The sequence below is a fragment of the Oncorhynchus tshawytscha genome, unplaced genomic scaffold (genome assembly GCF_018296145.1).
Source record: "Oncorhynchus tshawytscha isolate Ot180627B unplaced genomic scaffold, Otsh_v2.0 Un_contig_4087_pilon_pilon, whole genome shotgun sequence".
Classification (NCBI taxonomy): domain Eukaryota; kingdom Metazoa; phylum Chordata; class Actinopteri; order Salmoniformes; family Salmonidae; genus Oncorhynchus; species Oncorhynchus tshawytscha.
In genome coordinates, this window is record NW_024608775.1 from 36,396 (window position 1) to 55,082 (window position 18,687).

The 18,687-nt window shown below is 39.3% G+C and overlaps 1 protein-coding gene across 1 annotated transcript; it reads right to left on the reverse strand.

The window, feature by feature from the left end:
- Positions 1-327: 327 nt before the first annotated feature.
- Positions 328-17,970, reverse strand: LOC112238423 (NLR family CARD domain-containing protein 3-like). Its single transcript, XM_042313646.1, is given in 11 exon segments — positions 328-1,333; positions 1,611-1,657; positions 1,854-2,027; positions 8,687-8,860; positions 9,143-9,842; positions 9,845-10,921; positions 11,302-11,530; positions 11,650-11,734; positions 12,045-12,161; positions 16,631-16,773; positions 17,903-17,970. Coding segments are annotated over 9 exon segments (3,111 nt in total). The 5' UTR covers positions 12,113-12,161; positions 16,631-16,773; positions 17,903-17,970; the 3' UTR covers positions 328-776.
- Between the last annotated feature and the right edge of the window lie 717 nt (positions 17,971-18,687).

The following is an 18,687-nucleotide window of genomic DNA, read 5'->3' on the forward strand; positions in this document are numbered from 1 at the left end:
TCTAACTAGTGTATTTAACAAAGTCTACCTACGGGTAGTGTATGCCCATGGGCGACTTGTCTTGGTTCCCCCTTTTCCCACCAGCAACAAACAAACACCATAACCAAAAACAATACTCACAGGTGAGAACAAAGTGATATGGAGGTGCTCAAACAAAAGAGAGGTTAAGACACAAAGAGAGAGGTTAAGACACAAAGAGAGAGTGAAACACAGAGATCTACAGACATGGCATTTACAGAGAGATTGAGCTCTAGAGCAAACAACTGACAGGGTTTTTAAACCTGGGGAAAGGAATGGTGATTGGGTAGGAAACAGGAGGAGGTGTGTCTTCTGATTGATGAATGGTGACTGATTGGGGAGTGATGATTTTCACCTGTGAGGGGAGAAGGAGAGAAAAGAAACACACAGGATACTTGTACACCAAACACCAAGAAGCCCAATAGCAAGATCAGTGATATCTAAATGAAACCAGTTTCTACATCACAGTGTGGTGATTCATTCTACTAATGAAACCAGTTTCTACAACACAGTGTGGTGATTCATTCTACTAATGAAACCAGTTTCTACAACACAGTGTGGTGATTCATTCTACTAATGAAACCAGTTTCTACAACACAGTGTGGTGATTCATTCTATTAATGAATGACTCTAGTTGACAATGCCTGTCAGTTTCAATGGCGTTAATTCATTAATATTTACATTCATGTGTTTACACATTCTACATTGTTGCTCCAGTGTGTCTTACTGAACATAACCCTGACTAGTATATATATATATCATGTAGTGTTTGACGCAGGGACCACATGACAAAGGGACGCTGAGGCATCATAATACCAAAGATGAAACCCTGGATAGAGGTAATCAATGAATGTGGAGGTGAATGTGTACAGGTGTGTCAGTGTGTCAGAGGAGACTCTATAGAAGGACAGAGTGCCGGCTGGCCAGTCCAGATACACTCCTACTCTGTGGGAGCTGGAGGGGCGGACGTCTATGGTAGTGGAATTATTATTGTGCCAGGCACTGTAACTGTTGTCAGAGCAGCGCAGACTCCAGGACTTGTAATTGTATCCAATCCAACAGTCATCACCCCCTTCTCTCCTGCTGATTCCTTTATATGTCACTCCTATATCAACCCTTCTCCCACTCCACTCTACCTCCCAGTAACAGCTCCCCATCTGACGCTCTCTACACAGCACCTGTCCACAGCCCTCAAATCTCTCTGGGTGATCAGGATACGGCTGCACCTCTCCCATATGTGTCACCTTTCTGTTCTCCTCAGACAGAGAGAGCTGTCTGAATACTGTGTTTGGGTCCAGTGTGAGATCACAGACATCTGATGGATGAAACCAGACACAATATTAGAAATCATCATCATTCACATTAGAATGTTAACTCACTTTTCACCTGCATGCATGAACACAAACACACATTTCTTATGTAACACGAACACACATTGTCAAAGCAACTCGTTGTAAACTTTGGTGTCCCTGATTTCTGCTACAGCTGATATTTAATATGACCAAGTAAGTAATGATGTTGGTCTTTGACTTGGACTTAACTTGAATTAAGACTTATTCTTAGGCATCTTCTTCACAGCAGTCAACACTCACATTTTCTAAGCCCAGGTTTCATTGTGTACTCTCCACCATGTTCCACACTGTAGTGGTAAGCAGAAGAACAGACAGTCATTGAGGGATACACCTGAACTCATAAAACACACACACAGGACAAACTGGACACACACACACAGTCAGTATAAAACTTTGTCCAAGTGGTGGTCAGAATGTTTGTTTTAACTAGCCTGATAAGTCAAACATGTCTGATATGAACATTGACATAAACCCTCTACATACTTGAGTTTCTCCAGTCTGCAGTGTGGATCCTCCAGTCCAGCAGAGAGCAGTCTGACTCCTGAGTCTCCTGGGTGATTGTAGCTCAGGTCCAGCTCTCTCAGGTGTGAGGGGTTTGACCTCAGAGCTGAGACCAGAGAAGCACAGCCTTCCTCTGTGACCAGACAGCGTGACAGCCTGCAAAGATGAAAACATGCTAACCTCTCACCATTACCAATAACAGACTACAACAAAACATGCTAACCTCTCACCATTACCAATAACAAAGGCTACAACAAAACATGCTAACCTCTCACCATTACCAATAACAGAGGCTACAACAACATGCTAACCTCTCACCATTACCAATAACAGAGGCTACAACAAAACATGCTAACCTCTCACCATTACCAATAACAGAGACTACAACAAAACATGCTAACCTCTCACCATTACCAATAACAAAGGCTACAACAAAACATGCTAACCTCTCACCATTACCAATAACAGAGGCTACAACAACATGCTAACCTCTCACCATTACCAATAACAGAGGCTACAACAAAACATGCTAACCTCTCACCATTACCAATAACAGAGGCTACAACAACATGCTAACCTCTCACCATTACCAATAACAGAGGCTACAACAAAACATGCTAACCTCTCACCATTACCAATAACAGAGACTACAACAAAACATGCTAACCTCTCACCATTACCAATAACAGACTACAACAAAACATGCTAACCTCTCACCATTACCAATAACAGAGACTACAACAAAACATGCTAACCTCTCACCATTACCAATAACAGAGGGGGTATAATCTTTGTACCTCTGTAACTTTCTCATTCATCATTATTCACGATTCAACCAAGACAAACTGCAAATTAATTCAACAAGTTAGTAGAATCACACGCTTGATGTAATCACTGCAGGCATGGAATATGGGACCAAATACTAAACATATGACTACTTTAATACACTATAAGTGAATTTGTTCTAATAAATAAGACTTCTTAAAATAGGAGAACAAGAAACATAAAGTGCTTTCATATCTATATAGTAAACAGATATGTATGAAAATACCCTCAAATAAAAGGTGACATTCTGTACTGTCTCCTAATATGAAACATTCTATCTCAAATCCAAAATGCTGGAGCAAAGCACCAAATGTAAAACTGTAAGCTTCACTGTCCAAACACATATGGTGTGGACTATGTGTGTCTGGTAAACACATGTGGATCTGGTGAACAGTTATCACTTGTTGACCAACTACAGGAATACTGACCTCAGAGTCTCCAGTTTACAGTGGGGATTCCCCAGTCCAGCAGAGAGCAGCTCCACTCCTGAATCCTTCAGGTCATTGTTACTCAGATCCAGCTCTCTCAGGTGTGAGGGGTTTGACTCCAGAGCTGAGACCAGAGAAGCACAGCCTTCCTCTGTGACTAGACAGGCTGACAGCCTGCAAAGAGTCAAATCATATTAAAATCACACTGCTATTCTTTGATGGTGAAGATAGTGGCAGTATATTTTTTCTAAATGTTCAGATATATCAGTGTCCTGAAACCTTCAATATATTTTCATGAATTAATGTATCATTATTATAAATGACAAATTATCAAAGTATTGCTTGTAGAGAGAAAAACGTATAGTACAACTATTTGAGTAGACTGACCAGACCAGTTTAAAAAGCAGTATCAGTCAAAAGACAGACAGTGAGGTATCAGATTTAGATTGTATTGAGTATACAGTCCACACCATATCTATTTAGACAGTGAGGTATCAGATTTAGATTGTATTGAGTATACAGTCCACACCATATCTATTTAGACAGTGAGGTATCAGATTTAGATTGTATTGAGTATACAGTCCACACCATATCTATTTAGACAGTGAGGTATCAGATTTAGATTGTATTGAGTATACATCCACACATATCTATTTAGACAGTGAGGTATCAAATTTAGATTGTAGGTGACAGTATACAGTCCACACATTTCTATTTGACAGTGAGGTATTTTCAATTTATATCTGTATTAGAAGTAAACAGCACTTTATCTATCTAGTCCCCCATTAGACAGTGAGGTATCAGATTTAGATTGTATTGAGTATACAGTCCACACCATATCTATTTAGACAGTGAAATCAGTTTAGATTGTATTGAGTATACAGTCCACACCATATCTATTTAGACAGTGAGGTATCAGATTTAGATTGTATTGAGTATACAGTCCACACCATATCTATTTAGACAGTGACAAACATTTTTTAAATGTGGTCTATACTCCAACATTTGGATTTCAGACAAAACATTTCATATGAGGTGACAGTATATAATGTCACCTTTTATTTGAGGGTATTTTAGATATTTTTTCACTATTTATACAAATGAAAGCACTTTATGTATCTAGTCCCCCATTTGAAGAAATCACAAGTATTCTGACCAATTAACTCATTGTGTATTAAAGTAGTCAAAAGTTAGTATTTAGTCAGATATTCATTAATGCAAATTACATCAACCTGTGATTTAAATAACAGTTACATTTGCAATTTGTTAAGTCTGTGTACAACAAAACATATTTTATCAGTGATTAGATAACATGAACACTACTAAATAAACCTGCTGATGCCATGACCAATAAAAAATCATAAACAATCATAAAAATAACCAATGACCAAAACAGAACTACAACAAAACATGCTAACCTCTCACCAGTACAAATAACAGAGGCTACAACAAAACATGCTAACCTCTCACCATTACCAATAACAGAGACTACAACAAAACATGCTAACCTCTCACCATTACCAATAACAGACTACAACAAAACATGCTAACCTCTCACCATTACCAATAACAGAGGCTACAACAAAACATGCTAACCTCTCACCATTACCAATAACAGAGGCTACAAAAAACATGCTAACCTCTCACCATTACCAATAACAGAGACTACAACAAAACATGCTAACCTCTCACCATTACCAATAACAGAGGCTACAACAAAACATGCTAACCTCTCACCATTACCAATAACAGAGGCTACAACAAAACATGCTAACCTCTCACCATTACCAATAACAGAGGCTACAACAAAACATACTAACCTCTCACCATTACCAATAACAGAGGCTACAACAAAACATGCTAACCTCTCACCATTACCAATAACAGAGACTACAACAAAACATGCTAACCTCTCTCACCATTACCAATAACAGAGACTACAACAAAACATGCTAACCTCTCACCATTACCAATAACAGACTACAACAAAACATGCTAACCTCTCACCATTACCAATAACAGAGGCTACAACAAAACATGCTAACCTCTCACCATTACCAATAACAGAGGCTACAACAAAACATGCTAACCTCTCACCATTACCAATAACAGAGGACTACAACAAACATGCTAACCTCTCACCATTACCAATAACAGAGGCTACAACAAAACATGCTAACCTCTCACCATTACCAATAACAGAGGCTACAACAAAACATGCTAACCTCTCACCATTACAATAACAGAGACTACAACAAAAATAACAGAGACTACAACAAAACATGCTAACCTCTCACCATTACCAATAACAGAGACTACAACAAAACATGCTAACCTCTCACCATTACCAATAACAGAGGATACAACAAAACATACTAACCTCTCACCATTACCAATAACAGACACTACAACAAAACATACTAACCTCTCACCCTCAACCTCAAATTAAATATTAAATATCTTTAAATAAAAGGTGACATTCTGTACTGTCACCTAATATGAAACATTCCATCTCAAATCCAAAATGCTGGAGCAAAGCACCACAGTAAAACAGGTGTAAGCTTCACTGTCCAAACACATATGGTGTGGACTATGTGTGTCTGGTAAACACATGTGGATCTGGTGAACAGTTATCACTTGTTGACCAACTACAGGAATACTGACCTCAGAGTCTCCATTACAGTGGGGATTCCCCAGTCCAGCAGAGAGCAGCTTCACTCCTGAATCCTTCAGGTCATTGTTACTCAGATCCAGCTCTCTCAGGTGTGAGGGGTTTGACTCCAGAGCTGAGACCAGAGAAGCACAGCCTTCCTCTGTGACTACAGACAGCCTGACAGCCTGCAAAGAGTCAAATCATATTAAAATCACACTGAGCTATTCTTTGGTGGTAAAATAGTGGCAGTAATTTTTTCAACAGATATTCAGATACATCTAGAAAGTGTCCATTGAAACCTTCCATATCTATTCAAAATTTGAATGTATCATCATTATAAATGACAAATGATCAAAGTATTGCTTGTAGATAAAAAATGTATAGTACAAATATTTGAGTAGACTGACCAGACCAGTTTAAAAAGCAGTATCAGTCAAAAGACAGACAGTGAGGTATCAGATTTAGATTGTATTGAGTATACAGTCCACACCATATCTATTTAGACAGTGAGGTATCAGATTTAGATTGTATTTGTATACAGTCCACACCATATCTATTTAGACAGTGAGGGTATCAGATTTAGATTGTATTGAGTATACAGTCCACACCATATCTATTTAGACAGTGAGGTATCAGATTTAGATTGTATTGAGTATACAGTCCACACCATATCTATTTAGACAGTGAATCAAACATTTTAAATGTGGCTCTATACTCCAACATTTTATTTAGACAAACATTTCATATGAGGTGACAGTATATAATGTCACCTTTTATTAGACAGGTATTTTAAAGACATATCTTTTTTTATTTATACAAATGAAATAAAATTATTTCTATGAATCTAGTCCCCCATTTGAAAGATCATAAGTATTCTGACCAATTAACTCATATGTTTATTAAAGTAGTCAAAAGTTTAGTATTGGGTCTGATATTCCTTGAATGCAAAGACTACATCAAGCATGTGACTAAACTCATTGGTTGCATTTGCAATTTGTTTGGTTGTGTTTTGCCCAATATTTTATAAGTGAAACATGTTTCTAACACTGACTAGTAATTAAATAACTGATGATGCCATGATAACAATGTTTCTAAACAATCAATAAAAATAATTAATGATGAAAATTAGAGGCTATAACAAAACAGGCTAACCTCTCACCATTACCAATAACAGAGGCTACAACAAAACATGCTAACCTCTCACCATTACCAATAACAGAGGCTACAACAAAACATGCTAACCTCTCACCATTACCAATAACAGACTACAACAAAACATGCTAACCTCTCACCATTACCAATAACAGAGGCTACAACAAAACATGCTAACCTCTCACCATTACCAATAACAGAGGCTACAACAAAACATGCTAACCTCTCACCATTACCAATAACAGAGGCTACAACAAAACATGCTAACCTCTCACCATTACCAATAACAGAGGCTACAACAAAACATACTAACCTCTCACCATTACCAATAACAGAGGCTACAACAAAACATGCTAACCTCTCACCATTACCAACAGAGGCTACAACAAAACATACTAACCTCTCACCATTACCAATAACAGAGGCTACAACAAAACATGCTAACCTCTCACCATTACCAATAACAGAGACTACAACAAAACATGCTAACCTCTCACCATTACCAATAACAGAGGCTACAACAAAACATGCTAACCTCTCACCATTACCAATAACATTACAACAAAACATCACCATTACCAATAACTACAACAAAACATGCTAACCTCTCACCATTACCAATAACAGAGACTACAACAAAACATGCTAACCTCTCACCATTACCAATAACAGAGGCTACAACAAAACATGCTAACCTCTCACCATTACCAATAACAGAGGCTACAACAAAACATGCTAACCTCTCACCATTACCAATAACAGAGACTACAACAAAACATGCTAACCTCTCACCATTACCAATAACAGAGGCTACAACAAAACATGCTAACCTCTCACCATTACCAATAACAGAGGCTACAACAAAACATGCTAACCTCTCACCATTACCAATAACAGAGGCTACAACAAAACATGCTAACCTCTCACCATTACCAATAACAGAGGCTACAACAAAACATAACTACCACCTCTCACCATTACCAATAACAGAGGCTACAACAAAACATGCTAACCTCTCACCATTACCAATAACAGAGGCTACAACAAAACATGCTAACCTCTCACCATTACCAATAACAGAGACTACAACAAAACATGCTAACCTCTCACCATTACCAATAACAGAGGCTACAACAAAACATGCTAACCTCTCACCATTACCAATAACAGAGACTACAACAAAACATGCTAACCTCTCACCATTACCAATAACAGAGACTACAACAAAACATGCTAACCTCTCACCATTACCAATAACAGAGACTACAACAAAACATGCTAACCTCTCACCATTACCAATAACAGAGACTACAACAAAACATGCTAACCTCTCACCATTACCAATAACAGAGGGGGTCTGATCTTTGTACCTCTGTAACTTTCTCATTCATCATTATTCTCTATTCATTCATGATTATTCATAATCATGGTAGCATCACATGATGAATGTAGAAGTGTTCAGAAACATCTTCTATTCTTACTGACAATACAAGTGAAGTGACTCCAAAATGACAGGACATTATTCACCATTCAGTTTCTATTAGAAAACATCTAAAACACAACCAAGAAAACTAAATAAAATTACATTCAACAAGTTAGTAAACCAAACATATAATCAAATCCAAAATGCTGCACCAAATGTAAAACTGTATGACTTCACTGTCCAAACACATATGGTGTGGACTATGTATGTCTGGTAAACACATGTGGATCTGGTGAACAGTTATCACTTGTTGACCAACTACAGGAATACTGACCTCAGAGTCTCCAGTTTACAGTGGGGATTCCCCAGTCCAGCAGAGAGCAGCTTCACTCCTGAATCCTTCAGGTCATTGTTACTCAGATCCAGCTCTCTCAGGTGTGAGGGGTTTGACCTCAGAGCTGAGACCAGAGAAGCACAGCCTTCCTCTGTGACTCCACAGCCTGACAGCCTGACAAGAGATCATCATGACTTCACAAACACACTGTTAATTTAACACCAGTAGTGTAGAAGGACAATGGCAGATGCATTTGGTTTATTCTCTCAAACATATAGATAAATCTTCGATCTCCTAGAATTGTATGGTCATATTGTTATACTAATGTGAAAATCAATGCATTTATTCAATATGTTTTTCAATATAATATTATATACATATTATAATACATATTTTTCTCTAAACTGAATATTTCTTCCTGATGATTAGTTCTTATATGTCATTTTATTTACTCACAGAACAGCTCTGGAGGCTTTGACCACTGGCAGCAGCCTCAGAAGACCTTCCTCTGATCTGGAGTATTTCTTCAGGTCAAACACATCCAGCTCCTTTTCTGAAGTCAGCAACACAAAGACCAGAGCTGACCACTGTGCAGGTGACAGGTTGGGTTTTGAGAGACTTCCTGATCTCAGGTAGCTTTGGATCTCCTCCACTAGAGAATGGTCATTCAGTTCATTCAGACAGTGGAACAGATTGATGCTCCTCTCTGGAGAGGGATTCTCCCTGATCTTCTCCTTGATGTACTTGACTGTTTCTTCATGGCTCTGTGAGCTGCTTCTTGTCTTTGTCAGTAGACCTCGTAAGTGCTTCTGATTGGACTCCAGTGAGAGGCCCAGAAGGAAGCGGAGGAAAAGGTCCAGGTTTCCTGTCTCACTTTGTAAGGCTTTATCCACAGCACTCTTGTAGACAGTAACTTCAGGCTGCCTTGTGTTTTTGTTCCTGGACAGTTTGTCCATTAGATTCTCATTGTTGTTGATGAATGAGAGGAACACATATACAGCAGCCAGAAACTCCTGAATGCTCAGATGAACAAAGCAGTACACCTTGTCCTGGTACAGCCCACATTCCTCTTTAAAGAGCTGTGTGCACAATCCTGAGTACACTGAGGCTTCATTGACATCAATGCCAGCCTCTTTCAGGTCTTCTTCATAGAAATCAGATTGCCATTCACAAGCTGTTGAAAAGCCAGTTTTCCCAGTGACAGAATGCTCTCTTTATTCCAGTGTGGACCTGTCTCTTCTTTCCCAAGATACTTTTCATTCTTCTGTTTGGTATGAAACACCACAAGGTGTGTGTACATCTCAGTCAGAGTCTTGGGCATCTCTTCTCTCTTATGTTTCAGCATGTGTTCAAGGACTGTTGCAGAAATCCAACAGAAGACTGGAATGTGGCACATGATGTGGAGGCTCCTTGATGTCTTTATGTGTGAGATGATTCTGCTGGCCAGGTCCTCATCACTGAATCTCTTCCTGAAGTACTCCTCCTTCTGTGGGTCATTGAACCCTCGTACCTCTGTCACCTGGTCAACACACCCTGAAGGGATCTTATTGGCTGCTGCAGGTCGGGTAGTTATCCAGAGGAGAGCAGAGGGAAGCAGATTTCCCTTGAAGAGATTTGTCAGCAGAACATCCACTGAGGTTGACTCTGTGACGGTACAACATATCTTGTTCTTCTGGAAGTCTAGGGGCAGTCGGCACTCATCCAGACCATCAAAGATGAACAGAACTTTGTAGTTGTTGTAGTTGGAGATTCCTGATTGTTTGGTTTCCATTGAGAAGTGATTGAGAAGTTCAATGAAAGTGTGTTTGTCCTCTTTCATCAAATTCAGCTCCCGAAAAGGGAATGAATATACAAATTGGACATCCTGATTTGCTTTTCCTTCAGCCCAGTCCAGAATGAACTTCTGCACAGAGACTGTTTTTCCAATGCCAGCGACTCCCTTTGTCAGCACAGTTCTGATAGGTTTGTCTTGTCCAGTTAAGGGTTTGAAGATGTCGTTACATTTGATTGCAGTCTCTGGTCTTGCTTGTTTCCTGGTTGTTGTCTCAATCTGTCTCAGCTCATGTTCATTATTGACCTCTCCTTTTCCACCCTCTGTGATGTAGAGCTCTGTGTAGATCTTGTTGAGAAGTGTTGGGTTTCCTTGTTTGGCGATCCCCTCAAATACACATTGAAACTTCTTCTTTAGATTCAATTTGAGTTCACCTTGGCAAATCGCAGCAAGTTCATCTGAATCTAGAAATAACACAGAGGATATTAATATTATGTCTGTTTTAATGCCTACAGTATTGTAGGACTGTTGTAAAGTTTTACATTATAATAATTTATTCTCTTAACTGTCTGTATAAATGTGTAAATGTTTTCATAATGCATTACAGACTGGTGTGACTGATTATATTATTATTGGTATTATTGATGGTATTATTAATGTTCTCTCTCTCTCTCTCTCTAAATTAATCACCACAACACATCCCTGCTGCTACTTGATGAGGTCACTAGGTGTTGTGTTAAGGCTGCTACAATATCATTGAGTTACACAGCTACTTTAGCTGTACTTTAGCTACAGCTTTTAAATGTTATAAAACATCATTCAACATGAGGCAGACAGATCTTACATTTCTCCAGTGTGTCAGCAAGCTCCTTCTGGTTCATTTTCCTCAGGATGTGCAGTGTGATCTTCAGAGCCCCCTCTCTGGCACTGCTCTCCTGCTTCTCATCTTCAGCATCCACCACTTCCTTATCCTGCTTCTGACTCTCAAAGCCTTCTGGGAGTTCTGGACTAAGAATCCTCTTGAACATCTTCAGCTCGTTCTTCACAAATGTCATCATTTTCTCTTCAAGCAACTGAAATAAATAAAGTAAATAAGTTAAGCAATAAATGATTGATTAACATTAATGAATGATTGACAGATCAACTTTCCTTGAGGTAAACAAAAACAAATGTACATAACAGGACCACATACACTGAATATGGAGGCCAGGTCTGTTTGATGACTCTGGGAAGACTGACCACTGAGAATCTCTGACTCTGATCTCTCCTGTCGATTTCTGTGGACAAAACTTGAAATTACATCTCCTCATCCAGGAGTACACACACACACACACACACACACACACACACACACACACACACACACACACACACACACACACACACACACACACACACACACACACACACACACACAGGGAGGGAATGTTGTGTTTGTTTAATATTGTTTTAGGACTATGAAAATGGACAAAATGATTAGCCTATGGATTATGAAAACAACAACAATAAATGGGAAAATGGGAGAGGAGAAATGACTAGAGACAGTGTTGTTTAACTCACTGACCAGGACCCATGAGTTCTTCTTACCTTTGTTCAGTAGAAAAGTCTCCCTCTCTAAAGTTTATAGGAGGATCCATAGACCAGTCACTCTTCATGGACACACAGCTGGGAACAGGGGAGGCTGGTCTCTCCTGCTTGATTGGACTTCAACACAACAGAGACAAACATTACATCTCTCATCTACTCTGAGCTCAGATGGGGAAACATAAGAAGAGTTTCATTCCAAAAAGCTATTTATCCATTTTCAGAAATGTTCATAAATTAGCTTTTATTGTTTAAAGAAGTTATGTTTATGTTAAGTTATGTTTTTTTGCTAAATGAGGAGATGGCACGTGGGTACCTGCTTCTATAAACCAATGAGGAGATGGCACGTGGGTACCTGCTTCTATAAACCAATGAGGAGATGGCACGTGGGTACCTGCTTCTATAAACCAATGAGGAGATGGCACGTGGGTACCTGCTTCTATAAACCAATGAGGAGATGGCACGTGGGTACCTGCTTCTATAAACCAATGAGGAGATGCACGTGGGTACCTGCTTCTATAAACAATGAGGAGAATGATGAGATGAGGGCATGGGTACCTGCTTCATAAACCAATGAGGAGATGTGCAGGGTACCAGCTTCTATAAACCAATGAGGAGATGGCAATGGGTACCTGCTTCTATAAACCAATGAGGAGATACCAGTACCTGCTTCTATAAACCAATGAGGAGATGGCACGTGGGTACCTGCTTCTATAAACCAATGAGGAGATGGCACGGGGTACCTGCTTCTATAAACCAATGAGGAGATGGCACGTGGGTACCTGCTTCTATAAACCAAGAGGAGATGGCACGTGGGTACCTGCTTCTATAAACCAATGAGGAGATGGCACGTGGGTACCTGCTACTTTAACAATAGGAGATGGTACCTGCTTCTATAAACCAATGAGTCAATGTGCAGGGTACCAGGTAGTTGAGGTAATAAAGACTAATGAGGAATGAATGTATGAGGTAACTGAGGTAAGGAGTACCAGTACTGAGTCAGTGAGGGTACCAGGTAGTTGAGGTAATAATGAGACTATAAGGAGTACCAGTACTGAGTCAATGTGCAGGGTACCAGGTAGTTGAGGTAATAAAGACTATAGGAGAAAAGTACTAGTCAATCAGGACCTGGCAGAGGTAATAATGAGACTATAAACCAGTATGAGTCAATGGCCAGGGTACCAGGTAGTTCTAGGTAATAAGGAGACTGGCAGGGGTACCAGTTCATCAACCAATGCAGGGACCACAGTGGGTACCTGCACTACACACACACACACACACAGACACACACAGGTAGTTGAGGTACCTGACTTCTATAAACCACAGGAGTCAATGCAGGGTACCAGGTAGTTGAGGATAATAAAGGGTAGTACTAGTTTCAATGTGCAGGGTACCAGGTATGAGGAGATAATAGGGTACCTGATCAATTTAGGATAATGTATGAGTAAAAAATGAGACAAAATGACTAGCCTATGGAGTACCAAACTGAACAACAATAAATGGGTAAGGTAGTTGACACTAATGGCAATGAGACATAAACCACTGACCAGACCTGGGAATAATCTTCTATAAACCAGTTTGTTCAAGATGCAGGGTACCAGCTTCTATAAACCATGGACATGAGGAGATAGCAATGGGTACCTGCTTCTATACAACCAATGAGGAATGGCACTGTGGGTACCTGTATAAACAATGAGGAGATGGCACGTGGGACCAGCTTCTTAAACCAATGAGGAGACACACAGCTATAAACCAACAGGAGATGGCGTGTCTCACCTGCTAGTTCTGATCAGAGATGGAAACCTGCTTCTATAAACATTGAGGAGTCATTGGGTACAACTTCTAGCTACAGAGGAGATCAAACATGTTCTATAAACCAATGAGGAGATGGACAAAAACCTGCTTTATCAATTCACATGGGTACCTGCTTCTATAAACAATGAGGAGATGCCACGTGGGTACCATGCTTCTATAAACCAATGAGGAGAACAGAAGCGATCTGCGTCACAAATAGAACTGACTTCTAGACGTTGGTTAATGGCGCGAGCAGTGTGTCATTTTTAAAAACGAAATTCATTTTAGGACGCGAGCGTTGTAGTCAGTCTGTCAGCCCCTAAAAGGCTGGTGTCGTTACTCTGCTTCTCCGGGGGATGTTGAGGTACATTTACTAACGGGAGGGTTGAATGATGTAATTTAAGGGCTGGAAGACGACTCTCGAGGTTGTTTACTCACAATATCAGATATTAAGATGATTTTTATAATGAATGTATACTGAGGTTGAGGTTCTGACTAGTGATTATTTACCCGGGTTCAAAAATACCAAAGCTATTCAGGCGCCCTGAAAATAATATTAAAAAGTTGGTCCTTGGACACAGTCATTTTTAAACACAAAATTACCGTCCATCTTGAAGAGAGGAGAACCGGTAGAGGTAGCCAGCATCCGTAAAAGAGAGGGAGAAGCCTCACCGGGATTTAACACGTGGAAGAAACAACCGGGGAGCTCCATCGGTCCACAAGAAATGCAGACAGCCGGTGATGATGTAGTGGTAGCTATGGTAACTAGGATGCTGCTGGTAGAGTAGCTATGGTAACTAGGATGCTGCTGGTAGAGTAGCTAGCTAACTTAACAAGGATAGAGAGTGAAAAGGATCTGGCTACACTCACACTGTCCCTGACCGTAAAGAAAAAAGCAAATTGAACAATAAACTTCGGTGTCTCAACACTGTAACAAACTCCGTCGTTATTCCCCAAGATCACCTCAGTCCACTCTGCGCGTAACCGGCTTGGCGCCACACCGAACGTGGACGCGGACAGTTCTGTACGGGGACGCGGACAGTTCTGTACGGGGACGCGGACAGTTCTGTACGGGGACGCGGACAGTTCTGTACGGGGACGCGGACAGTTCTGTACGGGGACGCGGACAGTTCTGTACGGGGACGCGGACAGTTCTGTACGGGGACGCGGACAGTTCCAGAACTCGGACATTAGCAGTGCAACACAATCAACTGAACCCAGTCTTTACAGTGGGTTACATTAGTAATATTCATTTTTTATTATTATGTAAAACAAACATTCTATGTCTTTTTATAACATTATGTTGAGATCTGGGTCCATATGGCCAAAGTGTCTCAGAGTAGAAAATTGGTCGTATAAGTGGTGAGAATAAAGACATTTTATACTTATGGGTATAAGTGGGTGGGTAACTGTGCATGAAGTCTCTAGTCCCACCTTCCTGTTCCACATGTAATTGCTTTGTAGTAGCAAAAAATAATATTTTTATATTTCTATATGATCAATCCATAGGAAATATTGACCTAAGTAGTTAAGAGTTAACAGCAGGTGTCTTGATAATACTTAGAATATGCAGTGAGTGCAGTGAGTCAGTGGTTCCTGAGCCACATGTAATTGCTTTGTAGTAGTTAAAAATAATGTTTTTATATTTCTATATGATCAATCCATAAATAATATAGACCAACATGCAACAGTATGTCTTGTGCTTTTGGCAATGATTTATGTATAATAATTATGTATAACAAGTGATACCATGTATGTCTGCATAGCATTTTGTCTTCATTTTGGCAGATTAACTCATGCTTATTTCTGAAGATTAACTCAGGTTGGAGTTGGAGCTGTGACCGAAAGGTGGCTGGTTCGAATCCCGGGCCGGGCGCTGGAAAAAACAGGTGGAATTGATCTGACCACTGGAGGGCTGCTGGGTTCACATCCTCAAAACATGAACCTTTTGTTGATCAGACCTCTAGAGGTTCTTCTTCACTGAACCCAAAAATATATATAACTTTTATTGATTTCCTATTTTAAGGAAGTGATAGAAGCCTTTTTGGTTCTAGAAGGAACCTTCTGTTCTAAGAGTGTATAATAATAAACACGTTTTTCTTCTGATTATTTAATTATCTACATCATATTATTTCAAGTTCTCCCTTTGGAGCACAACATCATGTTGTTAAATAATAATCCTAAATTGTACATGGCTGTAAATGGGGCAGTTGAAGGCGTCTAGGGCGTAATATGTGTTCGCTGAAAATGAACATTGTATGCAATGTTGTAGGCAACATTATTGGCAAGGGACTTGATGCCTACTATGCCAAAGATATTTAGAGTTGTTAAACGGGTGTGAAGAGTTGTACATTACAACGAGTACAGTCAGGGTGCCGTGGAACCCCTGCAGTACCTCCACAGACCCCGGATTGAGAACCCCTGCAGTACCTCCACAGACCCCGGATTGAGAACCCCTGCAGTACCTCCACAGACCCCGGATTGAGAACCCCTGCAGTACCTCCACAGACCCCGGATTGAGAACCCCTGCAGTACCTCCACAGACCCCGGATTGAGAACCCCTGCAGTACCTCCACAGACTATTTATTTTGAGAAATAAACCTCCACTTAATTAAGAACCCCACAGAGTATTGAGAACCCCTGCAGATTCTCACAGACCCCGGATTGAGAACCCCTGATTTAGCAGATGCTCTTATCCAGAGTGATTTGTGATTTACAGTAAGTGCTTTCATCTTAAGATAGCTATTTATTTTGGAAATAAACTTAATAAATTCTTCATAAAATTGTCATCTTACCTCTTAGCTTTGGTGTCATGTCCCCAGAGAGATGCATTTTAGAGGCAGGGCCCCCCTCCTCTCTCTCCCCAGAGAGACTCATTTTAGAGGCAGGGCCCCCCTCCTCTCTCTCCCCAGAGAGACTCATTTTAGAGCACTGACCCCTAAACAGAGATCCAACATGTTGGTTGTGGTTAATATGGTGACAACTAATTACTGAATGTCAATTGTTCACATTTATCCATTATCTCTTTTGAGAAATAAAACATTTACTAACAGACATAGAAACAGTCAGGTGATTTAATGCATCACATGAATATGTAGTTGTGACATTTCATCTCCATGGCAACTGTCTGTAATGATAATAAGTCACTGTTTGTTAAGGTAGTTATAGACAGTACAGTAACAATAATAATAATAATAATTATTATTATTATTTTCTAAATGTTTCTGAGAATACAGACAGAAGGGCTAAAACGGACATGATTGATCTGAGGGGGAAATCATTGATCCATTCAGAAAGTTTTTTTGCAACAAGTAATTGATGTTATATTATGTAAAGTAGACTAGGTTATAATGTATAGTAGTGGGTTGTTAGTGATATGTAGATGTTATATTATGTAAAGTAGACTAGGTTATAATGTATAGTAGTGGGTTGTTAGTGATATGTAGATGTTATATTATGTAAAGTAGACTAGGTTATAATGTATAGTAGTGGGTTGTTAGTGATATGTAGATGTTATATTATGTAAAGTAGACTAGGTTATAATGTATAGTAGTGGGTTGTTAGTGGGTTGATATGTTATATTATGTAAAGTAGACTAGGTTATAATGTATAGTAGTGGGTTTGTTAGTGATATGTAGATGTTATATTATGTAAAGTAGACTAGGTTATAATGTATTTAGTTAGTGTTAGATGTAAAGTAGCAGGATAATGTATATAGTCCTAGCCCAGTAGCAGGACAGAGAATGTACTGTATATAACCTACATATCATAGATGACCAGCCTAAACCTGTTCAGATCAGTTCACAGAGACCATCAGGTTTGTCAGCATGATAAGTGATCATAGCTCCAACCTACTCTGACTATTGAATGTCTGACATCGACTAACCTTATAATAGTGTGTAGAAAGCCAAGACCAACGAGAGTTTGCCCATCTTTCCTACGTCTCAACACATTTATCTGACTTCTAATGTACTGAGAAATATGTGTCACAGTTTCAACAGCCATTTTATAACTGCGTAGGCTACAAACATACTTTAAATTTCATATGAGGAAATCACATAACTTACAGTCACTGGTGCAGCTGCCTGTTTTCTCACAGATGAAGTAGCTTTCATAGACAACTCATTCAACCAGCCTAAACAACAGTAAATAAAATGTCAAATGTCAAATGAAAGACAAAGTCATATACATTAGAGAGAGGTGTATATATCCTATAGTCATATACATTAGAGAGGTATATATATCCTGATAGAGTCATATACATTAGAGAGAGGTATATATATCCTGATAGAGTCATATACATTAGAGAGAGGTATATATATCCTGATAGAGTCATATACATTAGAGAGAGGTATATATATCCTGATAGAGTCATATACATTAGAGAGGTATATATATCCTGATAGAGTCATATACATTAGAGAGAGGTATATATATCCTGATAGAGTCATATACATTAGAGAGAGGTATATATATCCTGATAGAGTCATATACATTAGAGAGAGGTATATATATCCTGATAGAGTCATATACATTAGAGAGAGGTATATATATCCTGATAGAGTCATATACATTAGAGAGAGGTATATATATCCTGATAGAGTCATACAGATGGAAGACAGGTGTTTTAGTCATATACATTAGAGAGAGGTATATATATCCTGATAGAGTCATATACATTAGAGAGAGGTATATATATCCTGATAGTCATATACATTAGAGAGAGGTATATATATCCTGATAGAGTCATATACATTAGAGAGAGGTATATATATCCTGATAGAGTCATATACATTAGAGAGAGGTATATATATCCTGATAGAGTCATATACATTAGAGAGAGGTATATATA